The 27477-nt window shown below is 38.2% G+C and overlaps 1 protein-coding gene across 2 annotated transcripts in view; it reads left to right on the top strand.

Moving 5' to 3' along the window:
• The window catches only part of LOC108411523 (PC3-like endoprotease variant B), a 219783-nt gene that overhangs the window by 177579 nt on the left and 14727 nt on the right, over window positions 1-27477 (top strand). For both annotated transcript variants that reach the window (XM_017683140.2, XM_037530903.1), the window contains exons 14-17: window positions 8717-8827; window positions 8977-9070; window positions 17838-18023; window positions 25122-25245. In XM_017683140.2, the coding sequence (XP_017538629.1) occupies window positions 8717-8827; window positions 8977-9070; window positions 17838-18023; window positions 25122-25245 (515 nt within the window). The remainder of the gene's footprint in view (window positions 1-8716; window positions 8828-8976; window positions 9071-17837; window positions 18024-25121; window positions 25246-27477) is intronic.

Here is a 27477-nt window from a genome sequence, read left to right as displayed (position 1 = left end):
TTTTATTGAATGATAAAATGGATGTATGTTGTTTGGTTTATGTTCAGTTGACTTTAGGTGCTGATTCTAAATACGTGTATGAGAAGTAGATCAGAGAATAACCTCACCATCATTGGCTTCCAATTACAATGCAAAGTTAGACTGTAATATAATAATAATAATCACAATCATTTTAGGCTATATGTTATTTAATGTTATATTTAACAAAATATAAACCATAATATTCACTTTTTATAATATCACATTGTTTATTTATGTATTTATTTGTTTATTATATTCTGTAATAAAATCTTTTTTTTTTTGGACCGCCACGACCACGTTTGGAGGACGACTTTATTCTTTATTTTTATTACACCATTAGAAATAAGGAAAGAAAAAAAGAGAAAGGAAGGAAGAGAGAGAGAAAGGAAAAAAAACAACATTCAACATTTACAACTTTTGGCATTTTTTAACTAAAATAACCAAGAGAATTACCAAAAATAGTAAATAACAGAGGATTGGGGTTAGGTGGTCAGTGCAGGTATGTGTGCGTGTGTGTGTGTTAGTGTGACATAGATGAGTCCAAAAGTCAATGCTAGGAGAAATTCTGAGATCTTTTTCCCATTTTAAAGTTGGAAGTACAATAGTACTATCCCGATTAGCGAGAAGTTTATAGAATTTTGAAAGCAATTTCTTATTAGTTTTTGTTTAACCAATGGCTTCAAGTAGTTTGGGTGGGTGAAGATGGTTACTAGTAATATTTATTTTAGACTTCATTACAAATTTGAGTTGAAAATATTGTAAGTATTGATCTTTCCTGATATTGAATATCTGGACCAAATCTTCAAACGAGATAAATGTGTCATCCTTAAAAACATGATGCAGATGTGTGATCCCTTTCTTTTTCCATGTAGTGAAGTTTAATGGTGAGTTATTAAGCAGGAAGCTGGGATTGTGCCAAATTGGGGTGTATTTACATGGTGCTAAGGTGTGGAGTTGTGGATATGACAGCATTGCGGAAACATGCATGCTGTTTTATTTAGTGATTAATGAATGGAAGGTTTGATACAGATATTTCCTTGCAGATTTCCTGCTCTATTTCTAACCATGAATGATAGTTTTGTTCAGGATATGTCCACATATATATATATATATATATATATATATATATATATATATATATATATATATATATATATATAGCAGTTGGCTTGCCAGATAATATATAGAAAAATTTGGTACTTTCAATCCCCCTAGTTCTTTGCTTTTTTGTAATGTTGAAAGTTTAATTCTTGGCTTTTTATTTTTACAATAAAATTTAGTTATTGCAGAGTCTAATGATTTGAACCAGTTAGTGGGTGGTTGAACAGATGTCATTGTAAATAGGTAATTTATTTTTGGGAGGATTGACATTTTTATAGCTGCTATTCTACCAAGTAAAAAAATAGGTAAGTGCATCCAGCGTTGTAGATCGTCTTCTATAGTTTTCAGCAGTGGTTTGAAATTAAGGGGAAACATCTCTGAGAGTTCTAAGCATATAGTGATGCCTAGGTATTTAACGTTGCCAATGGTAAAGGCAGGGAATAGGGTTTGGAGTACCCCATTACGACCACCTTTATAGATTGACAGAATTGTAGATTTGTTCCAGTCTATTGAATAGCCAGATATTTTGGAGAATGTATTCATAAGTGCTATTGTCTCTTGTAGAGAGTTACATAGACCCTGTAGGTATAACAATACATCATCTGCATAGAGGCTGATCTTATGTTGTGTGTTTTGTGTAATTAAGCCTTTGATGTTTCTATTGTGTCTGATTGCTGCTGCTAATGGTACTATAAAAATTGAGAATAAAGATGGAGACAATGAGCATCCTTGTCTAGTGACCCTCTGCAGTGTAAAACTCTGGGAGGTGAGCCCATTAGTAGTGACTGTAGCCATGGGTCTTAATAAGGTCTTGGTCTTGTTTCGGTCTCGGCCATTCCTGGTTTTAGTTTTGCCTTGGACACTAATGCTACTCAGTTAAAAAATTGTGATAACCAACGTATTATCTTAGTTTAATGTCGTCTCAATATATTAAGGTCCATTTCTTTCCTCTGGGGTGCCAGAATGTGTCTGCTGCATCAGTACACTACAACAGTAGCATTTATTGTTGTAATGTTTGGGAGTGATGAGGAGGTGGATGCAAATGCAGAGATAAACAAGATTTATTTGGGGCAAATCCAGGTTCGGGTTCAGAACAGTCCTGAGTAAGAGAGCCAACATGGAGAGATTGGGATGCAGACATAATAAACAGAAACACTGAACTACACATCAAACAATACAAAGACCAGCAAACAACTAGGGAAAACACAGGGCTCAAATACAACAGAGATGACGGTTAATATGACACAGGTGGAAAACAGGTGGTTACAATCAGGGGCGGAGTAAAGAAATAAGGAGGACAGGACAGGGAAGAATCAAAACAAAGAAAGCACATGGGCAAGTAAACAAAAGCACATGGAAGACTGAAACCAAAACAAAAGCACATGGATGACTGGGAGGGGCCAATCGTGACAATCGTAGTAAGCAGTTTTAATAGCACAGCTCTTACATGCAGGAACTGGAACTGTCTCTGCAGGAGTTTTGTACCACACAGGGTTGGAGAAATAAGAAATAAACTGTCCTTCTGCCACTTTTCTCCACACAATTAGCTGTCACAGAGAGTGCAGACCCTAGAGTCGCACCTACAGAAATACACACGTCCTGAAAAATGACCCAATAAGGATCTTACCAGGCCAGAAAAACACCCTACAGGACCCAAAATTCTCTTATCAGTGTTAGAGTTAGTGCATTTTCCAAATATAGTACTTCAGCAGTGTTTATGCACTGGGCAGGGCAATACAGTACAGTAGGGTTACTATCGGTACTCAAAGCTATCTGCAGAGCATCTTGGTCAAGTGCCTATGTTCATTTCCCATCACATAACAGAACAACAGAAAAGTGAAAGTAGGCAGTGTTTTCTGGTGGTCACATGATGCTGTTAAGAGTAAAAAAATTGTTTACTCTCCAATTGTTTTGTGTGAGAGCCACAGACATTAGCTGTCTAACTCAAGTGGCATTGTATGATGATTCTATGACAATTGTATTTGTCCAGTCAATGATGTGCACTATTTACAGCTCTACACATATATTCTGGCTCGGTATGCCCAGCAATTTAGAGTTGGTTTATACAGTAGCCTGTTTTATCACTGAGGAGATATGTAGAAAAATTGCTTACAGACATTCCCTTGATAAACTAACCCAATTTCAATAGGGCATGTATTGGTGTGCATGTAGTTTGTGTGAATCAGTTTGAAAGTAAACGACTTGCTACTGTACCATTTGTGTGCTTCTGACACAGGGCTTTAGATTGAATTAGATTGTGTAGAGATTTTGTGCTGTTACTGCTGGAGCCAACACCAGGGACAGTGATAATCAGGTTCTGAGGGCATAAGAAAAAGGACCTGATTGGGAACTGTAAGGTTTATTTTGTACAAATCAGTCAGTGGCTTTTGCCCTGTGATGTGTGGTGTATTTAGCAGAAACTGCAGATTAGATTACTTGCTAGACTATTTTAATTATGTATAACCCTTACATCCCCACTTTTAAATATAAGAGATATTAGTCCATAAACATGCTCAGTCAACACTGCTATACATGATAATAGGAGCATTTGGTCCATATACAACTTCAGTAAACAGTCCTGTGTACTAAAGTCATATTCATAATTCAAATAAACATAAAAACAATAAAAAGTAACAAGAATTTCTTTGGTCCATATTTTTCCTTGACACCTTCACAGCCACCACAGAGACTTGTTAATATCATCAATTACATCATGAGCACAATTTACTGAAGCACTGATTGGTCAAACCAGGAGTTGCTTTTTAACTACATATAATACTGGGCTTCCTCGAGGAGAGGTTTGAAAATGGGTAACATCCAGAAAATCACTATTTATTATTTATTAATATAAATAATAATTAAATAAAATACAAATTAATATAACAATCATTATTAATTAATATTGTATACATTTTGTTTATTCAAATAATAACACTTCACTTTTCTCAGCTATTAGATTTTCAAAGTGTCTTGGGTTCCTAAAACTTTTGCACAGTACTGTATGCACTTAGTTTATATACATATATATATATATATATATATATATATATATATATATATATATAATCATTATCAATGTTTTATACATTTTGTTTATTCAAATATTAACACTTTTCTCAGCAAATAAACACAAATAAATAGATTTTGAAAATGTGTCTTGGGTGCCTTTCGCACAATACTGCAGATGTTTGGAATACATTAACACTGGTTTTCAAATAGACAGCTATCAATTTTAACTTCATTCATGATTTTATTATTTATATCATTATTCTAGGTATTCATTTTATTATAACTTTATTCTGGTGAACTTTATTATAACATTTTACTAGATACTAATGTGATTATAACATTATTCTGCATATTCATTTTATTATAACTTTACTCGTTCTCAAAACTTCCCGAATAGCTGTTTTAGAATCATCTTTAGTTCTGTTCATCATTCATACACACCAATGCTCCCCTCCACAAGCAGATGGCGTGTATGACTCCTGGATGTGGTCCAGGGGAGGTCAGAGAGGGAAAAGGGTCTTCTGCTGAGAACGAGGGAGGGAGATGGCGAGAGAGAGAAAGAGGAGAGAGGGAGAAATGAAAGGATTTATTTGGATTCCAGATGTGATATATGCAGCTACAGACTGAAGGCTAGATAATATGGCACTGGGCCTGTCACTCCCTCACTCCAGCTCTCACACACACTCTCACATTCTCTCACACCCTCTTTTTCACACTCCCATACTCCCTCTCTTTCTCCCCCTATTTTTGTGTTTTTGTATGCATGTATTTTAAGCCAGGGTGCACCATGTAACTGGTGGTCTGCTATGTTGTTTATTGAATATTGTATTTGTATTGCATTTTATTTGTATCATATTTGTAACGTTTAATTTCCTTTCATTTTTTTTATTTCTGTGTGGACATCATTTATAATACAAGCCCAATTCCAATGAAGTTGGGATGTGGTGTAAAACATAAATAAAAACAGAATACGATGATTTGCAAATCCTTTTCAACCTGTATTCAATTGAATACACTACAAAGACAAAATATTTAATGTTCAAATGGATAAACTTTATTGTTTTTTACAAACATTCACTCATTTTGAATTTGATGCCTGCAACACATTCCAAAGAAGTTGGGACAGGGGCATGTTTACCACTGTGTTACATCACCTTTCCTTTTAACAACACTCAATAAGTGTTTGGGAACTAAGGACACTAATTGTTGAACCTTTGTAGGTGGAATTCTTTCCCATTCCTGCTTGATGTACAACTTCAGTTGCTCAACAGTCCGGGGTCTCCATTGTCGAATTTTGTGCTTCATAATGCGCCACACATTTTCAATGAGAGACAGGTCTGGACTGCAGGCAGGCCAGTCTAGTACCCGCACTTACTACGAGGCCACAATGATGTAACACGTGCAGAATGTGGCTTGGCATTGACTTGCTGAAATAAACAGGGACATCCCTGAAAAAGAAGTTTCTTGGATGGCAGCATATGTTGCTCCAAAACCTGTATGTACCTTTCAGCATTAATGGTGCCAGAAATGTGCAAGTTACCCATGCCATAGGCACTAACACACCCCCATACCATCAGAGGTGCTGGCTTTTGAACTTTGCACTGATAACAATCCAGACAGTCCTTTTCCTCTTTGGCCCGGAGGACACGACGTCCATGATTTCCAAAAACAATTTGAAATGTGGACTCGTCAGACCACAGGACACTTTTCCACTTTGCGTCAGTCTATCTCAGATGAGCTTGGGCCCAGAGAAGCCGGCAGCGTTTCTGGGTGTTGTTGATATATGGCTTTCGCTTTGCATGGCACAGTTTTAACTTACACTTGTGGATGGAGCGACAAACTGTGTTCACTGACAATGGTTTTCTGAAGTGTTCCTGAGTCCATGTGGTAATATCCATTAGAGAATTATGCCGGTTTTTAATGCAGTGCCGTCTGAGGGATCGAAGGTCATGGCATTCAACGTTGGTTTTCTGCCTTGCTGCTTACTTGCAGAGATTTCTCCATATTCTCTGAATCTTTTGATGATATTATGGACTGTAGATGATGAAATCCCTAAATTCCTTGCAACTGCACATTGAGAAACATTGTTCTTAAACTGTTGGACTATTTGCTCACGCAGTTGCTCACAAAGTGGTGAACCTCGCCCCGTCCTTGCTTGTGAACAACTGAGCCTTTCAGGGTTGCCTTTGGAATGTTCCAAAACAGGTGTTTTTTGAGTATTCCTCAACTTTCCCAGTCTTTTGTTGCCCCTGTCCCAACTTCTTTGGAACGTGTTGTAGACATCAAATTCAAAATGAGTGAATATTTGCAAAAAACAATAAAGTTTATCTGTTTGAACATTAAATATCTTGTCTTGAAAAGGATTTGCAAATCGTCGTATTCTGTTTTTATTTATGTTTTACACAACGTCCCAACTTAACTGGAATTGGGGTTGTACTATTTTTGATTTTTGACTTGATGATCTTTTCTTGCAGTTTTTTTTGTCACTTTAAAGCTTTTGATCTTCCAGAGAAAATAAGTTAGAATGCTAGAAAAAAAAATGTCAGGGAATCTGATCCAGCAACACTAATCCATACACACTGATCCAAGTCTCGGATACAGAAACCCTGATCAAGGAGCATCAATGCAGGAACACTGATCCAGGACTCTGATCACGCAACACTGATCAAGGAACACTGATGTAGGGGCATTGACCAGGAGCACTAATCCAGAAACACTGATCCCAAAAGATTCATCATCCAGGAACACTGGTCCTTATCCATACTACTTATCCAAAAATAATGATCTGGGAACACTGATCCAAGAACACAGATTAAGGAACTGTGGTCCAGGGGCAATATTCTAATATTTTGATCCAGTAACATTGGTCCGGGATCACAAAACTGGGAGCAATGATCCAGGATCCAGAAATGCAGTTCCAGGATCAACAATTGAGAAACAGTGATGCAAGAACACTGATACAGGATCAATGGCCGGGCACTGTGATCTGTGAGTAATGATTCAGGACTTTGATACAGCAACAACAGAAACACTGTTCCAATGCTGATCCAGGAACACTGATCCAGAAATGCTGATCCAGGAACACTGATCTTGGAGCACTGATCTTAAAACCCTGATCTGGCAACACGGATTCTGAAAACAGATTCAGAAATGAACAAATAAGTGTTTCTAGATCAATCCAGTGTGTGAGTGTCTCACAGGCTCTATTTTAGGTGTTGTTTGATCTGTTTCTACCAGAAAGCCACAAGGGGTCTTATTTCAGCCTAATCACAACTCATTTACACTGCAGTCTCTGGCATGCACTTAACACCTTACCTCAGTATGTGTGTGTGTGTGTGTGTGTGTGTGTGTGTGTGTGTGTTGTAGCCAGAGTCATGACTCCATGTTGGTGTGTGTAACTCCTTAGCTCTGAGTGAATAATAGAGTCTGATTCGGCTGGTGTGTAAATCAGTTCTGTGTGTAATTGCTGATCTAAGTGAGAATAGGGAGTGATTGTGGCAGAGGAGCATCATCATCTCAGCCCACGACTTAGTGCCTCTACATTTGGAAAAGCAGAGTATCATTCAAGAGACCTATCATCACACACATAGACACACATATACACATGCACCTCTAAGGAGGTATGGACAGATCTGAAAGATATTGTAAATGCAACAGAGACATAAAGCAATAGTTCAGCCAAAAATCAAATTTGACAAATGTAGTCCTTTCATCAAATGCAGTCAGTCAGCTGACATGGAGTATGTAGTTGTTTCCAGAGGTGTGTAGAGTTCCCTAAACCCATACTCAAGTAAAAGTATTAATACTTGGGTTTAATAATAACTCAAGTAACAATACTCCTATAAAAACCCTTAAGTTAACCCTTAACCCTTAAGATATTCAAACATACTGAGTCAAAAAACTACTGACTACTGATAGAACTATAGTGAAACCTTAGGAAATTCAGCTAATGTCAGTCTTGGGATCAGTCTTATCATGGGAATAGAGCATGTGGGTTAACTTGGATGCAATGAACTTTTTATTGCTCTTGAGCCCCCCCCCCCCCCCCTTTGGTGTAGTTCCAACCAAATGGGGAGATTTCAGCTCAAACTGACCTGTCTCAGATGCACACGTCTCCACAGCCATGTTGAGTGTGTCTAGTTTGGCTGGCAAAGAAAAAACTTGTAACACAACATTTGGTGGCCTTTTAAACATGATTTCACTGTCGGTCTGGGTGGGAGTGGTTGCAATAATTTTAAAAATGAAATTATGTTGAATTTACGTTCAGGTTGCTCCTTTTTAATTGCCAGTTCTGTTATGTTGGCAAGCAGACATCTGATGTGGCTAGCATCATGCTGAATGAAGTGGGGAGAATCTTATCCACCACCCTGTCCACCCAAAGACAGTAAGGCCAATTATGCTCTTTAGGATTCCTGGCCACATATGGCTGTGACATTGCCCAGGATCAAACTTGTAACTTCCTGATGATGGGAAACCTAAACTTCACCTGAATTGTTGTCCATTTTTAGACCACATTTTTATACACTGTCAAAAAATATAAGCAAGACACAAATTTGACCAACTTCTCTCTCAACCATCTCTCTAGGTATGGATTTGGTCTTTTGGATGCTGCTCTGATGGTGCAGAAGGCTTTGCAGTTTCAGTCAGTAGAGGATCAGAGGAAGTGTGAGGAGAGTGTGGCCCTTCAACCTGTACGGTAGGTTTCAGGAAAATGGATGAATGTGTGTGTGTGTGTGTGTGTGTGTGTGTGTGTGTGTTTGTGTGTGTGTGTGTGTGTGTGTGTGTGTGTGTATTAGAATGGCAGAAGGAATATGTGTTTGATGAAGTGTTTAAACTCCTCTTCAGTATCCTTCCATCTGGAGGAAAGGTCAGCATGGCTGTTCGGTCAGAGGCCTGCAAGGGGCAGCGCAATGAGATAAACACATTGGAACATGTGCAGGTATGTGACATTACATTAAAAATATCCAAAAAATTGATTTCATGAACTTAATGACACACATGCCTACAATTTGCACTGAGATGGAATACCATCAGCATAAACATAAAATGCAATAGCAATTTTAATAAATTACCTCCATAGTTCATTTTTTGAGTGTGTGTGTGTGTGTGTGTGTGTGTGTGTGTATATGCTCATATTTGGTAGAAGTTATTTCCCTGTTTCTCACTTCTTTTCCCCATAATGTCTGCACATTTCAGTTAGTTTTAAATTGAAAATAGGACAATGATTTTAGTGCAGCCTGTGAGCTTTAGTAATATTTCCATCAGCTAAGATACTAAATATATTTATTTTAAATAATGTTTTTTTAAATAAAACATTAAATAATTTCAGCATTTACAAACACACTCTTCAATCTTTAATATTAATTGCCTGTAAAATTACATTCAGCAATTAATAGCAGGTCTATAATTTAAAACATGGCTTTGACCTTATTCTTGCTGCATTAGTTTTCCAAGTGGAGGTAAAGTAATGTGCAGGATTGATTTGGTTGAATGATAGGTTCAGTGTAAAATATCTATATTATTTCCCCAAATGCACACCTCACAAGGCACACTCAGTAACAATAACAACACTGCACAGCCGTGTCATGAGCCAGTTACACAAGACCATTCACTCCTGTTAAAACTACACGTACTACAGATATGTACCGAATTAAAACACTCCACAGCCATCACATTGTCAGACTACAAAAACTACACACTGCAGAGTTTCAGTTACCACACTGTTACCATATGAGTTTAGTTAGTTGTCTCATAATCAAGATATTAGCATTAATAAAGGAGCATAAAGTGCTCTTTGCTTTATCTCTGCCATGGCTCCCCCAGTTGTCCTTATTTTATCATTTAATTTCATTGCATGAAACTGCAAATAAATGCTGCCGTGCTTTGGAGCCCCTTTGCCTTAGTGTGATTTTACTGCAGTGGAAAAGTTTGCCAGTGTTTAATAGCAAACATGTAGAGGTACACAATATCTCTGTGTTTAGATGTTTCATCACAAGAACAAAGATTTGAAAAAATGTTTTTCTCCAATATTTTGATTAAATAACTCTCACTTAACAATGAAGATTGTTACAAAATCGTGCCAGCATTATCTGCTCATAAGTAAGTTCTTTTTGTTGTGACATAATACCAATTTGCCCTATAAAGTAACTAATAAAGAAGATTGCTGCAGCTCCTCATTAAGTGACATGGGATTTCTGCTAGCTGTTAACTGTCTGAAGTCCAACTTTGCAACAGTAGCTCCAAAAGAATGCAATTGTATGAAAAGCTTTGCATGAAAAGCTCAATTGCCTGCAAAGTTGACAATTATATTAAATGTCATTGTTTAAAAATGATATAAAAATTGTTTGTTTTTTTTCTTCAGCTTTTAATCTATGTACACTATATGGTTAAAAGTGAGCATGTACATATACACTGGCAGTAGAATAGGTCATACTGAAGAGCTCAGTGACTTTAAATGTTTGTGAAATTTCTGCCCTGCTAGAACTGCACCAGTTAACTGCACATACTTTTATTGTAAAATGGAAGAATCTAGGAGCAACAACAGTTCAGTCACAAAGCAGTAGACCATTTAAACTTAGAGTGGGGAAGAGTGCTGAAGTGTGTGGCACATAAAAATGGTCTATCCTCTAATGTGTCTCTCAAGCAATTCCAAGCTGTTTCTGGAAGCACAATTGTGAAGGGAATTTAATGTTTCATTAAATAATAAAAAATTCTATAGCCAAGAAGCCACACCCAAATCCAAGATCACTATGTGCAATGCCAAGCGCCAGCTGGAGTGGTAGACTCAGTGTTCTCTTGTATGACAAGATGATGTGGCAGAGCTCCAGTGGCCTGCACAGAGCACTGGCCCCAACCCTGCTGAACACCTTTCAGATGAACTGAAACATCAATTGGCAAGCCAGGCCTTCTTGACCAATATCAGTGCCAGAGCTCACAAATGCTCTTTTGACTAAATAGGCACATTGTCATGACTGGCTCATTATCATGACAAATAAAAGGGAAGCACACAGTGAATAAATAAAAAAAAATATTTTAATAAGAAATAAACTTACGTTTCTGGTGCAAAAATCTCAAGGACAAAAACCGGAAGACCACAATAACTCCAAAATAAACAAACAAACTGAAGCATAATGCCCAAAAGAACTAAAGAAAACTGCCCAGGACACAAACCACAAAACAAAAGAGAAGCTCTCCCACAAGCACAGCACACAGGTGTAAATAATGTTCTTGATGAGGCCTTCAGCCCCAACCACTACAACACCACTTTTAATGGCACAGGCCTGTAATAACGCAGGCCCATCACAATGCATTCCCACAGACACACCTTCCTGGAAGAGTGAAGGCTATTATAGCCACAAAAGCCACAAAAAGAACTCCATGTTTTGGAAACAGATGTCAAGCTCATTTAGGTTGTGATGCTCGGGTGTCCACATAAGTTTGGTCTTATTGTTTATGCTAACTGTAGGATTTCTCGTTTGAGTTAGTTCTTCCTCCAAGGCACTTTTAAGGCATGTATAGTTTATTCTGGTTCACTAATTTGATGCAGATAATGTTGGTGGTGGATGTTATCAGTAATTACTTACAGGTGTGTGTGCCAAGTATGCAAATTTTTCATAAGTATATGAAGCTTTGGTCAAATTGTTTGTGTTAAATGAGACTTAAGGTCTTGTCAATAATCCTCCTACACTTCACACACACACACACACACACACACACACACACAATTCAGCACCTACACATACACCCACATGCATGCACACATATTTACGGCACACACACACCAAATTTGCTTTGTGTGCTCTTCTTTAACATTTAGTTATTATTGCCATTTTGATAAGCTTTGTAATTACATTCTATAATTATAATGTATTATTATTTATAATTGAGTATCCCTATAAATTACATACATGGTTGAATAATGAATTAGGTGTTGAACCAATTTACATTCTATATCAACAGACCTGTCTGTTTGTTTAATTCACAACACAAATGTGGTGTGAATTACAAGTTAAGAATCTGTACTTTAGTCCTCAAAATGGTCTCAATGTCATCTATAAAATATTAAAATATTTACAGTTTACAAATCACGGCTTTCTGTTTCACCCCAACTTGTTCACATTGAATATATATATATATATATATATATATATATATATATATATATATATATATATATATATTTATACACTGCTCAAAAACATAAAGGGAACACTTACACAACACAATATAACTCCAAGTAAATCAAAGTTCTGTGAAATCAAACTGTCCACTTAGGAAGCAACACTGATTGACAATCAGTTTCACAGCTGTTGTGCAAATGGAATAGACAACAGGTGGAAATTACTGGCGATTAGCAAGACACACTCAATAAAGGAGTGGTTCTGCAGGTGGGGACCACAGACCATTTCTCAGTACCGATGCTTTCTGGCTGATGTTTTGGTCACTGTTGAATGTTGGTGGTGCTTTCACACTAATGGTCGCATGAGATGGACTCTACAACCCACACAAGTGGCTCAGGTAGTGCAGCTCATCCAGGATGGCACATCAATGCGAGCTGTGGCAAAAGGGTTTGCTGTGTCTGTCAGCGTAGTGTCCAGAGGCTGGAGGCTCTACCAGGAGACAGGCCAGTACACCAGGTGACGTGGAGGAGGCCGTAAGAAGGCAACAACCCAGCAGCAGGACCGCTACCTCCATCTTTGTGCAAGGAGGAACAGGAGGAGCACTGAAAGAGCCCTGCAAAATGACCTCCAGCAGGCCACAAATGTGCATGTGTCTGCACAAACGGTTAGAAACCGACTCCATGAGGATGGTATGAGGGCCTGACGTCCACAGATGGGGGTTGTGCTCACAGCCCAACACCGTGCAGGACGCTTGGCATTTGCCAGAGAACACCAGGATTGGCAAATTCGCCACTGGCACCCTGTGCTCTTCACAGATGAAAGCAGGTTCACACTGAGCACATGTGAGAGACGTGACAGAGTCTGGAGACACCGTGGAGAGCGATCTGCTGCCTGCAACATCCTTCAGCATGACCGGTTTGGCAGTGGGTGAGTAACGGTGTGGGGTGGCATTTCTTTGGAGGGCCGCACAGCCCTCCATGTGCTCGCCAGAGGTAGCCTGACTGCCATTAGGTACCGAGATGAGATTCTCAGACCCCTTGTGAGACCATATGCTGGTGCGGTTGGCCCTGGGTTCCTCCTAATGCAGGACAATGCTAGACCTCATGCAGCTGGAGTGTGTCAGCAGTTCCTGCAAGATGAAGGCATTGAAGCTATGGACTGGCCTGCCCGTACCCCAGACCTGAATCTGGGACATCATGTCTCGCTCCATCCACCAACGCCACATTGCACCACAGACTGTCAAGGAGTTGTCGGATGCTTTAGTCCAGGTCTGGGAGGAGATCCCTCAGGAGACCATCCGCCACCTCATCAGGAGCATGCCCAGGCATTGTAGGGAGGTCATACAGGCACGTGGAGGCCACACACAATACTGAGCCTCATTTTGACTTGTTTTAAGGACATTACATCAAAGTTGGATCAGCCTGTAGTGTGTTTTTCCACTTTAATTTTGTGTGTGACTCCAAATCGATAATTGATTTGAAGTGACTCCATTGATAATTTTTGTGTGATTTTGTTGTTAGCACATTCAACTTTGTACAGAACAAAGTATTCAATGAGAATATTTCATTTATTCAGATCTTCAGTTATTTGAGTGTTCCCTTTATTTTTTTCAGCAGTGTGTATATATATATATATATATATATATATATATATATGTATGTATGTCAGAAGAAAAAAGGAAAAAAACCTACTTTACTTTTAATGTAAGTCAACAGAACCACATTTTTTTACATATCATTTTGGGTCATTTCTTTTGATCCATGCTTCATCAAATTTGCATACAATGTAAAGGCTAACAGACATTTTCCAATTATGTCAAAAAGTAAAAAAATGGAGATGCAAAGTTTTCCATATATATATATATATATATATATATATATATAATATTTTAACTTATGAACTTTTTTGATTTCTGCAAATATATGGTAATTCTGAATTTGATACCTACAACACACTCCAAAAAGTTGGGACAGGGCAATTTAAGACTGGGAGACAAAACAGTAGAAAGATTATGCATTAGAGCACAGGTTAACATAAACCCAACAACTAGCGCAATACATCCCTATAAAGCATAAGTCCATACTTGACAAGCAAAACATTAACCCCCAATGAAGAAGATATAAATTATGATCGAACAGCTGAGATGTACACAAAGACAGAAAAAGCAGCAAACTTAAACAATGCAAACTGTCAAGCTGCGTAGCTAAAGTATGCTGGCAGTGCAGGTATGGAAATATTTTTATTGTTAGTTTATGTCTTACCTCTGATGACACAGATCACTGCCGACTTTTTAACTCGGGTGGTTGACATTTTATATTTGGCCTTGGAAACATCTACTCTGTCAAGGTTTCAGGTCTCGCTTTTACAGATCCCTAAGGCACAACTTTGGAATATCTGGGGCTTCACATTCAAAGTACATTCGCCTGAATACTAGCTCAGTGTTAAAAACCTGAAAGCGATAATGAAGGATAGTGTAACCGTTACTGAAGGAGAGAAAAAAACTGATGTTTAGGAAAGATGTGGAGAGCTTCAGGATTATGAGCAGCTGTAACACAAAATTATACTATGTCCTAACAGCAAGTGAGCATTCAAATCCAATGTCACATTGCATTGTAAGGCCTGCAGGATGTTTACACTGGAAATGACAAGTTTGTGACAAATCAGAATGTAAATAAACCACAAACCTCTGGAAAGATAGACCTCTGAAAAGACAGCTGCTTTACTGACAAAGCAAGTCAAGTAAATTAAAGTTGTTAGCTCACTATGAAATTGTCCATTTAAGTTGATCTGGCTTCCGCTGTCAAAAAGTGGATAAAATCACACAGCATGGCAAGCTATGTACAGTAAAGTTGGAACTTCCCCTCTCTTAAAGTCAAGCGTTGAGCGAAGCCTGCTCAATATTGTCCAAGGCTTGAGAAACTGAAGTGAAATGTGCAGAGCAAAGCAACTTTAAATTAAAGTTGTCTGGGAATCTGTGAAAGAAGTGGGTGCTGAAATTGGCTTCTGATTAACAGCTTGTTTTGTAAATTTTATGTTCCACCTTAAATCATGCTGCAGTTATATTCTGACACCTGTACAAGCTGTAGGATTTAAGGTCAAATCAAATCAAATTTATTTGTATAGCGCTTTTTACAACAGATGTTGTCACAAAGCAGCTTCACAGAATTCCAGAAAAGACAGAGTTTTAACAAGAATGTAAAAAATGTAAAAATGTAAAAGCTTAAAAAACTTAACCCCCAACCCCCGGTGGGCAAGCCAGGGTGACAGTGGCAAGGAAAAACTCCGTCAGAACTGAGGAAGAAACCTTGGGAGGAACCAGGCTCACCAGGGGGACCTATCCTCCACTGGTCAAACTACTTACAAGTGATTATACTACTAATATTAATAGCAGTAGTATTGGTAGTAGGAATAGGTAGGAGTCTATGAGAACATCAGTGTAGGGTTTGCCAGCTAATCCAAGGCAGGTGGTGGTAGCTGGGGCGTGGCAGCTGGTCTGAAGTGGGTAGCAGGAGGCCTTGACAGTCAGTCGTCCTTCAGTGTCCGGCTGGACATGTGGGTGGTTGTATACTCGGAAAAAAGCAGGGAGAAGGAATTAGTTTTATTTTGTCTGCTTGTACGTAAAACAGGGGATGTGAACATTTACAGAGTGTTGCTAACGATTCCGGCAGATCTGACTATGACAGCTTAGCCAAAAGGAGAGAACCAGAAGGACACACAGACACGGCAGCACTCTGAAACAGTTTGGCATCCCTCCGCTCCACCGTCCACAAACCTGAGTGACCGTGTGCGAGCAGCGGGACGACAGCACCAGCATCTCAGTTTACTATAATTCCCTGTGCCCATGGACCCCTGGATCTGCTGCCTTTATCTAAGGGGGAACATTACCTACCAATAGCTAAACTAAACAAGTGAGTTTTCAGCCTAGTCTTAAAGATTGAGACTGTGTCTGAGTCTCGAAAATTTTCTGCAAGATCATTCCAGAGTTTGGGGGCTTTATAAGAAAAAGCTCTTCCCCCAGCTGCAGCCTTATGAATTCTGGGAACTATTAATAAGCCAGCGCTCTGGGATCTGAGTAGTCGTGATGGCTCATAATGGGAAATTATGGGCAGGGATAGGGCATTTCTTATCTTGGCAATGTTGTGAAGATGTAGAGAAGCTGTTCTAGCGATGCTGCCTATGTGTTGATCGAATGATAAATCTGAGTCAATTATGACGCCAATATTTTTTGCTGCTGAGCCAGGTGTAACTGGAAAGTCAGCAAGATTTAAAATTAAATCTGGTCATTTATTTCTTGCCAATTTAGGACCCAGAAGGAGAACCTCTGTTTTGTTACTGTTTAGTAGGAGGAAGTTCCGTAACATCCAGCATTTCACATCTTTTACACAGTCCTCCAATTTCTTTAACCTGTATTTGTCATCAGGCTTGGCTGATATGTAGAGCTGTGTATTGTCTGCGTAACAATGAAAGTTAATACCATGGTTACTTATAACTGTGCCTAACGGTAACATGTATAGAGTAAATAATAATGGTCCTAAAATAGAGCCCTGCGGGATTCCAAATTTTACTTTTGAATAACTGGAAGATAAATTGTTTACACTGATGAACTGATAATGTTCTGTTAGGTAAGACTGGAACCATGATAGGGCTGTCCCTGTGATTCCAACCATGTTTTCTAACCTTTCTAGGAGAATATTGTGGTCTATTGTGTCGAAAGCTGCGCTGAGGTCAAGTAGCACAGGGATACGTAGCCTTGATCAGAGGCAAGAAGAAGAGCATTAGTTATCTTAACTAGAGCTGTCTCAGTGCTGTGATGTGGCCTGAATCCAGATTGGAATTTTTCATATATGCAAAGGTAGAATGGAATTTTGATGAAAAAGCTGGCGAACTAGAAGCCTATTTCAGTGTCAGATGAACATCAACTATGCCTGTTGATAGTTCAGTTCCTTGGGAAGGGTATGAAAAGTGCCAACATCCCCTTCACAGTCTGGAAAGGTACATTTCTGCAGATAGTCTGCCACTTTCATTGCTATTTATTTATTTAGTTAAAACATTAATTATGCAATGTTTTAAAATGAATACAAGTACAAAAACATTTTTTCTACAAACTTTATGGATTTGGGTCTCTATATTATTCCAAAATAGGTCCACTCTAAAAATAAACCAAAAATTTCTTCTTTGAAGTTTGAAGCTTTTCAAGAACCATTTTTGGGTTCTTGAATCTTTTGAATCTTCCAATGGGTGATTTTTACAAAAATGGTTCTTTAAGACTTTGAAGAACATTTTTTGAAGTTCAACAAACCAATTATACTGATTAAAAGATTAATTCCTAGAAATGTAATTTCAAACAAAGAGCCATTTCATTGTAGAAGTGTGCAAAAGACGGTTCATGCTTTCAAATAGTTGCAAGTTTTAGATATGATGAAATGCAAATTGACATGGATTATAGAATATTTCACAGAGCTCTCTTTGAAGATGAATATTGTTACTAGGATATTGTATTGTTACTCTACAGCTACACACTGCTGAGCTAACTGCTGTTTTCTCTGACACACACACACACACACATTACCACACACTCCTCGACAGGTGACAGTGGATGTCAGCAGTGTGTGTCGTGGTGATTTGAGTGTGGAGCTGGTGTCTCCAGTCCAAACGCATTCAGTACTGCTGGACACGCGGAGAAATGACAGGTCAGAAGCCGGACTCAGGAGGTGGACACTGATGACCGTACAAAACTGGGGGGAAAATCCACAAGGAACATGGAGACTGACCGTATGCTCCACACATGTGCACAAACACACACTCATAGTATATGTAATACAGACACACACAAACACACATGAACAGAAATGATAGATAGATAGATAGATAGATAGATACATACATACATACATACATACATACATACATACATACATATGTAGATGCATACCATGAAGGATACCATATACTATGTGTGTAAGACACACAGAGATGAGAATAGAATGACTGTAAGTTGGCTTTGAAGATAAAAGGCACACATACACACACATATGTACCATCTCCTACAGATTTACTGTCTCCTTTGTGGCCAATTACACAGCATCTGTAAGAGCACAGACAGCACAATGATTAAAACAGCATATACAATATTGCCTTTAAAACACACACACACAGTGTAATCATTAACACACACACACAATACAAGACACAAATGCTCACAAACAATTTCTGTTTGCTGTGTGCAGACTTTAAAGAAAAATAAAAATACAAAGCTGCCTCAGACATGATTAGCAGAGACAGATGTGTGCATGGGTGTGGATCTGATGCCTGAATTTCTTCCATGTGACTTAGTGATCCGACCCAAACCTGCTCACATGGACTCACAGAGATGGATTAAAGTATTCGAGTTATTTGGGACACTCTTACATACAGTATATTGTGTTAAAATGTTCTTTTATTTTATTCATGCAATTTATCCTAACATGCAATGAAAATAAATAAAAAAATTGACACACTGAAATCATTTTACAGTAATTACATATGATTAGATATGATTATCACTGACTTTTATACCATAGTTCACAGTATATCGTTAAACTGCTAACTGTCACATGTCTACTATAGATAAAAGTATATATAACAAATGTAAGGAATCCAAGAACAGAATGGTAAGTGCTGGTATATTGTGTGTATAGCAGGAGAGCTCAGTAGACATAGAGTTACACTGATCTGCCTTAAAGAGGAATTTTTTTTCTGTATAATGAAATGGTTGAGATGTATCTAAAATGTTTTGATGTAAAATGTTCAGTTCTAGGGGACATACAATAAGCTTTTGCCCTAAGATGTATTTTTTAAAGCCATTCATGGCAGAGAGCTACATGCAGGGAATTGTAAGGCAAAATAGCTCCCAAAGAAAACATTGCTGCTATTTTACCATTATTAGCATTACATATAACAACTCATGTAGGTTTACTGGGGGTTTTGGCTAGTAAATAAAATTTGCTGTTTGTTATTGTATTTGTACTGATGACCCCTGGTTCATATCACCACCACTGTAAATAAATCTGTACATTTTTTTGTATAAGTAAACATTTCACATCAAACCACTCTGGATGGTGTGGAATTTTGGTGTGGATGGAACAGGAATTTTGGCCAAACTGTGGAATTCCCCTTGAATGATGGTTATGTTTGCTGACCACTTTCAAAACACCAACAATTGTAAAACCACAAATTTTAGACTAACTGGGGCTTTCCACAATAAAAACTAGTTCATTGCCCAAGTTCACAATACAAACACCTTAAAGACAGACAGAGAGAGAGAGAGAGAGAGAGAGAGAGAGAGAGATGCTGTGTACTTGTACTTAAATGGAATGACAAAAGTCTCTTGACTTGACTTGAGAGAGAGAGAGAGAGAGAGAGAGAGAGAGAGAGAGAGAGAGAGAGAGAGAGAAATGCAATAGGAATCTCCCCACTAGTAGTAGATGTACTTCACTGTGGTTGCATATTTGACTTAGAGCTGATACTTGTGTGAAAGGTCAGTATTTATTTGTATAGCGCTTTTTACAACAGCTGGTGTCAGCAGCTTTACAGAAAATCTGTGTCCAAGGCCCAGTGGCCAAGCCAAGGGTGACATCCATCCATCCATTTTCTAAGCCGCTTCTCCGTCAAATTATGTCAAAAACTGAAAAAAAAACAAGGTTTTCTTCTGACAACAGCGATATACATATTTGTCCATGTGCTGCTCATTTTTGACCTACTTATACACTCTGATATGACCAGCAACATCTTCAGAAACACACTGGCCCAAAGGTAGATTTCTATAGGTGCGTATATCTGCATATTTTTGCATGGTTAATGAATCTGAGGAGGTCAAGAACGGATACTTCTGCTTTTTTATTTTTTTTATTTCAGAACTGAGAGTGAGCAGTACAATTTGTAGGCATATGCATGTGTGTGTGTGTGTGTGTGTGTGTGTGTTTGTGTGTGTCTGCTTCTTGCAAAGAGGACCACACTCTCAGAAAAAAAGGTATGACACTGTCACTGGGGCAGTTCCCTTCTTGTCACTAGGGTGGTACCCCCAGGGGTACATCCCAGTACCTTTAGTCAGGGAATATAACTGGACCATAATCCACTGAAATGATATGTTCTAAGATGTACTGACACCACACACCCCGCCTCGCCTCCAGGCTTTTATTACATCGTTCTGTCTTAAAACATTAGTTTATAAAAAGATACAACTATCTACTTTTCCACTGGGAAAAACTTATTTAAGGTACACAATTGGTCCTTAAAACCATTGTTGTACCTTTGAGGGAACATATACATAATTTCTACCTTGATGAACGAATCATGTACCTGCATAGTACCTTGCATTTCCAACAGTGCATGATATGATGTAGTAGAGCATAGTGGAGTGTTTGTGGTATATTGAGGTAAAGCAGGAAACTTTAAAGTATAAAGGGGGGTATAATGGAGGTGTTGGGGGATATACAGGTATAATAATAATAATAATGGGGTATATTGGCTATAGTAAGACATATAGTGGTGCAATGGGGCGCCACAGGATTTAAAAGATTAACTCTGGCATGTATCCACCTCATGTGGACAACACTGTTTCAAACTCTCAGATATCCAGTTAGGGAACATAAGTGTCATTTGTTACCATTTTTAGTAAAGTCAGTCAGTGTATTGGGGTGCATTTAGGTATTATGGTGTGTTTTAAGATATAATGTGGTATATTACAGGTATAGTGTATTGCAGGGGATTAGTGGGATGTAGTAGAATAATGGACTGTACTGAGGTATAGTCAGAGGTGTTTGCGTATAGTGCATATTTTGTGTTATAATAAGATTTTTTGGGACTTTAGTGGGATAAAACATACTGCATTGTGGTTGTATATTGGACTTGAATTGCACTTAGTATATTACTATTAGCATTTTTATTATTATTATATATAAAATACATACGGTTTATTATTACTGAGGTGTTTTGGTGTAGTGTGGTGTACTGGAGTTTAGAGTAGTTGTGTTGTGAATGATTGATGTAGGGATTTTGGCCTGCAGCCAGCAACATACTCTCTCCTGCTGCTCTACATATGTACACTCAGCATGAGCTCCACTGGCACAGACCTGCGAGTCTCTCTCACTGTTGCTCTCCTTCTCTTTCTCGCTCTCTTCTTTCTCTCTGTCTGTCTTCTCCCCTCCCCCTTTGGTCACAGTCATGCAGTGTGATTCTTTCTGTTTGCCCCACCAACATCCCTCACTTTCTCTCTCTCCACCCCAAAATATCTCTCTCCATCTAGCCCACTCTCCTTTCCACTCTCTCTCCTGCTATCGCCTCCTGCTCTAATCTTTTTCACACCCTGTGTAGACATCCATCCCTCATAATCTCTCTCTCTCTCTCTCTCTCTCTCTCTCTCTCTTTCTCTCACTCACTCACTCTTTGAATAACACATCTACCCCCTGTCCTTTTCTGTTTATTGCATGCCCTGGGTGTAATTTTCTTTGTCCTCTTCTGAATGTTGTTATTTCCTGGCCTACATGTCTTGGTTTGCCACCCTGTTAAAATATAGCATATTTCTACCTCTACCTCTAGAGACAAATATTTACACGTAATGGAAGGAAGTTATGGAAGAAGAGCTGTCCCCACTGGTATACTTCATTTATGAAGTTGATATATATAAACATTTGAGAGAACATATTAATATGTGGTGTAGTATATTAATTTTCATTATGGTTTCCACTGAGGGGCTTTTGGCTTGCTGTTGTGTTTCTGATTTTGTTGTTGCTTTTTTGGTTAGTTTGTCCTCCCCCTATTAAAATCCCATTACAGGCAGAGCATGAGCAGGTCCATAGCTGTGCTGGGATGTAAGTGTTAGCTAGAAGTGCAGAGGAAAATGGGTGCAATGAAGGCAGAATTAAATTTTGTAGATATGTGTTGTTAAGGGAAGCTATTGACTCTGCAGGAAGTGAGGATAGCTTCTGCAGAGAGAGAGAGAAGACTCTCCTGGTGATGCTACAAACACTATTGATCCACCGCTGGTGGTGTCCAGCAGTTTATTTACCAACAACAAATCGATGCTGCCCTCCGCTGTGGGACATTATACTCTGACCGAGAACCCTCTTCATTCTGCACTGTTAAAACAAGCACATCTAGATCCCTCTTCATTCTACACCATTAAATGAGCACACCTACAATGTTCTTCATTGTTCATGTTTATGTTTCATCTCTCTCAAGCCTATCCAGAACCTTCATTATTCTGTACTGTTATATAAAGCACATACAGAACCTTCTTCATTTTATATTGCTTAAACAAGCACATTAACAACCTCCTTTTTATCCCATTACACCAGCACATTTAGAATGTTCTTCATTTTGTACTGTTAAAGCAAGCACATCTAGAACCTTCTACGCTCAGCACTGTTAAAACAAGTACTTGCGCTGTTCTGCACTTTGAAAACAAACAAATTTAGGAACCTCATCATTCTCCACTGATTAAACAGGCACGTCTAGAATCCTCTTCACTCTACTCAATTAAACATGCACATCTAATATGCTCTTCACTCTGCACTGTTTAAACAAGCACATCTAGAACCCTCTCCATTAATTACATCAAGAACCCTCTTTATTTTACTCTCCAGAACCTTATTCTTTCTGCATTGTTAAAACAAACACATATAGAACTTGTTCTGTTCTGTGTTCTGTTTTTAAAACAAGCAAATTGTTTTAATTGTTAAACAGTTCCTATCTGTAGTGTTAAATCAAGTATGTCTAGAATCTTCTTCAATCTGCAGTGTTTAAGAACACATCTAGAACCTGCACTTTAGAAATAAGCACATCCAGATCTCTCTTTGTCCTGCACTGTTAAAACAAGAACATTCAAACCATTCCTCATTGTGCACCATTAAGGCGAGTACATCTAAAATACTCTTCGTTCTGCATTTTAAAACTAAACACACCTAGAACCCTGTTCATTCTACACCATTAAAACAAAGGACATTTAGTTAATTCTGCAGTCTCATTCTTGTGTCCAGCAGCTTATTTACCACCAACAAATCAATGCTGCCCTCCGCTGTGGGACCTTATAAGCTGATCAAGAACCCTTTATAATCAGCACTGCTAAAACAAGCTATATTCATCCTAGACCATAAAACAAGCAAATCTAGAACCCGCTCAGTTCTGCACTGTAAAACTCATTTGCATGCACTCCATCCTGCACTGTACTCAAAATAAACTAATCTAGAACCCTCTTCATGCACGTAAAAATCCAATAACAGCTGAAAATCAGAATTTGTCAGTAATCAAATCAATGCAGTTTACATGCACTTAATAATCCGATAACAGCTGAAAATCAGATGTAGTCAGTAATCAGATCAACACAGTTTACATGCACTTAATAATATGATAACATCTGAAAATCAGAATTTGTCAGTAATCAGATCAACAGTTTACATGCACTTGGGTCAGATAATGGAAAAACTCCAGGTCTACATGAGTCATACATCAGGCAGTAATCAGATTTCTGATTTGCAACCGGCCAATAAACTCCAGAGTGTATTGATTACATGACCATTTAAACAATCAGATAACTGCAGAAATTAAATTATTTGATGCATGTAAATCCACTCAGTCACAACAATGACTCCCTCGAAAGGTGAAAACTCCTGTGTCACCCAGCTTGGGAAAGGAAAATGTGCTCATTTTCACAAATACATATATGTGTGCCATCACAAATTGTATGTTTATGAAATAAAAAAGCATGAATAAACTGAATTGCCAAATTTTGTTTGACATGTAGCTTGGCAGACAATAAGGTAACAGGCGAATCCAGTAATATTCTGAGATTTTAAATTCAAAGATCATTAAATAATATATACTGTCTGTTACAAGCTTAAGTTATCAAAAGTCTTTGTACAAATTCAGGCTGTGTGGAGTTGAACACTCAGTCAGGAAAAAGAAGTCTTAGCTTAATGTGCATTAACATATGCTGTTGGAACAATCAATCAATCAATCAATCAATCAATCAACCTTTATTTTGACTCGGAAGTATATTGAGGGCAACCCACATTTTCAATGTAGCCGAGCATTTACAAAAACAGGGATTGACATGACAAAGAAAATAATAACTACATTTAATCATTTTAAATTAAAAGAAAATTTAAAATAACAGTGAATAAAAGATAAAAGTGGATAAAAAAATAGAACTTGAGATTTTAAATGGTAAGAAATTAATATCAAAAATAGATAAGAAATTAGTAAAGTAATACTACAATATCACAAATTAAAAAAAAAAAGTAATCATAAAAACTTAAAATAAAATGAGAGGAAATAAATAAATAAATAAAAAGAGATAAAAACAAAAAAAAAACAGAAAACAAAAAAAAACAAAAAAAAACCTTGCATATCCAAAAACATGCATTACTTTCAATATAAGTCAATGGAACCAGAATTTTTTCTATGTCATTTTTGGCCATTTATTTTGGTCCATCCTTCATGAAAGTTACAGAGAATGTAAAGGCCAACATTATGTCAAAAACTGAAAATCAACAAAAATGGAGATACAAGGTTTTTTTTCCGACAGCAGCGATATAATAGAAAATCTAATATACACATTAGCTGAAATGAACATTATCATCAAAGGTGTTTTTTTGATAATCAAAGGCTGCTATTAAGACAAATTTTTCCATGTTAAACACTGTTAAATAGTTATATGTGCTGCATGATGATTATATGACAAAGTGCAGAATATGCCTTTTTTATGTGGGTGTATTCCAGGTGTTGAAGTAGGTCTTGGTAAGGGTCACAGTCCTCTATGGCAGTAAGTCAAACAGCAAGTAGCTCTGCATGGTAATGATATACAGCGTGTGTGTGTGTGTGTGTGTTGGGCAGGTAAAGGATAATAAAGAGACGGTTCCTGGCTGTAAACGAAGTAACAGTGAGGAAGCAGCGGGAGCTGTGCTGAACATTACGCTCACACTCTATGGCACCTACAACCCCAACAAAACTAACCACGGTAACATACACACTCATATTTGATGTTATAGACTGTCAGAATCAATCTGCAATTAATTACAGTGAAGAGTTTACTTGCTTTCAATGCAACACTGTCGTAGGTTACATATGGACCATTTTACTTATTTAGTTCAAACTGCAGTCTCACAGAATAAAAACATAGGCTCATTCAAAGCAAAAGCATATTAGTTCAAAGTCTGGTTAAAAGTCGGTTAAAAGTCCAAAATTTGTTTTTCAGCTCTGACTTTGAACCAATTTGTTGGAATGATCTATATACATTACATTTCCAAAAGAATGTCTTTTGTCCACTCTTTCTAATAGCGGGTTTGGCTACATCAGCGGCACATTGCTAACAGGTGCACATCCACATAATCTCCATAGACCAAAAACTGGCGGTAAAATGGGCTGTACTGTAGAGCTCAGTGAACAACATGCCGCTAGATTCCACTTATCTGACAAGTCAATGCAGATTACTTGAGCTGCTCTGTCACTTCCCTGTACTTCTACTTTACTGTGAATGAAGTAGAAATGTCTAGGAACAACAACTGCTCAGACATAAAGTGGTACACCAAACAAGCTCAAACCACAAGACCATGCTGAAGCACACAGCGTTCAGTTTCAACACGCATTACCAAATTCCTAATGACTGCACAGTGGCAAACATCAGCTGGTGTGAAGTACACCACTGTTAAGCTCTGGAGCAATGGAAATGCATTTTCTGCAGTCTGACGGCCGAATCTGGGTTTGGTGGATGCCAGGGGTAAGATTAATAAACTGGGGCTGTTTTTCATGATTTAGGAAAGTTTGAGGAAAGCTGTTTCCTGTTTCAGCATGACGACACCCTAAGCACAAAGCAGGCTCCATAAAGAAATGATTTGCCAAGGTTGGGGTGAAAGAACTTGACTGGTCTGCACAGAGCCCTGACCTTAGGGATAAACTGAATGCTTACTGTGAACCATGCCTTCTCACACAACATCAGTGCCCAACCACACTAATGCTCTTGTGGCAGAATGGAAACATTCCTACAACCATGTTCTGAAAGCTTTCTGGCTGGTACTCAAAGTTATGGCTATAGATAATGAAAGCAGGTTGTAATTTAAAATAATGAGAATTTCTATGGAAATTGCAGTTTCTAAACTTTCAATCCATAACATGCTGCCTCTGTTAATGTTTGTACAGAGCCCCGCTGGTGACATCCCGTTTAAATAAAAATAATGCGTGGCCATACCTTATTAAAGCGTGGCAACGCGATCCTAATGCATGGTCAGGACTTAGTAAGGTGTGGGAATGAGATGATTAAGTCGTGGCCATGACTTAGTAATGTGTGGGAACGAGATCACGGCTTACTAAGTTGTGGCCATGCATTAGGATTTCATTCCCACACTTTACTAAGTCATGGCCATGACTTAATTATCTCATTCCCATGCCTTACTAAGTCATGGCCACGCATTATTTTGATTTATAGAGGATGTCACCAGCAGGGCTCTGTATGTTTGTAAGTAGAAGAAGAGATATTTTATGCGAAAAGTTGATGTTGCCTGAAGAGCACTCTGAAATCTGTCATTACAGGCTGTAATCTAATGTTAATGTAAATTATTATGCAACTATGTAATTACATCTGTAAGTAAATAACAGCAAAATGGCAATAATTACTATAGACATCTAAGTTTTAAAACTATCATATACTTATCTCAGTATTTTTGTGTTATTTTAACAGCTTCTCTCTTTCTCCTGACTTCAGTCTGACTGCTGAGTCCTTCAGTCTCCCAATCACTCCCTCACAGTGTGTGTCCCTCAAACACTCACACTAACACAGCAAACATCTGCGCACATGTGTGTGTGTGTGTCTCACACCTCTGAATCCAGCCACGGCCCTGACAGTGTGTGTAACGAGATAACACACACACACACACACACACACAGACACACACACACACCAACTACCGATACAAGAAACCTGGCACACTAGGTTTGATTTTAAACTAGCCTTTAATCTGAGACTAAACATCAATATGTGACAATATGTGAAAATAGTTTTTAATATGAGAAAGCAGCCATTAGGGGTGTACTGGTGCCGGTCCCAAGCCCGGATAAATGGTGAGGGTTGCGTCAGGAAGGGCATCCGGCATAAAACTTGTGCCAAAACTATCATGCGGATCACAAATATGATTGCCATACCGCATCGGTCGAGGCCCGGGTTAACAACGACCGCCTCCGGTACTGTAGGTCGAAG

The sequence above is a fragment of the Pygocentrus nattereri genome, chromosome 19, assembly GCF_015220715.1.
Source record: "Pygocentrus nattereri isolate fPygNat1 chromosome 19, fPygNat1.pri, whole genome shotgun sequence".
NCBI lineage: Eukaryota > Metazoa > Chordata > Actinopteri > Characiformes > Serrasalmidae > Pygocentrus > Pygocentrus nattereri.
Note: the sequence above shows the minus strand (reverse complement) of the source record. Positions and strands in the feature narration are given on the sequence as shown.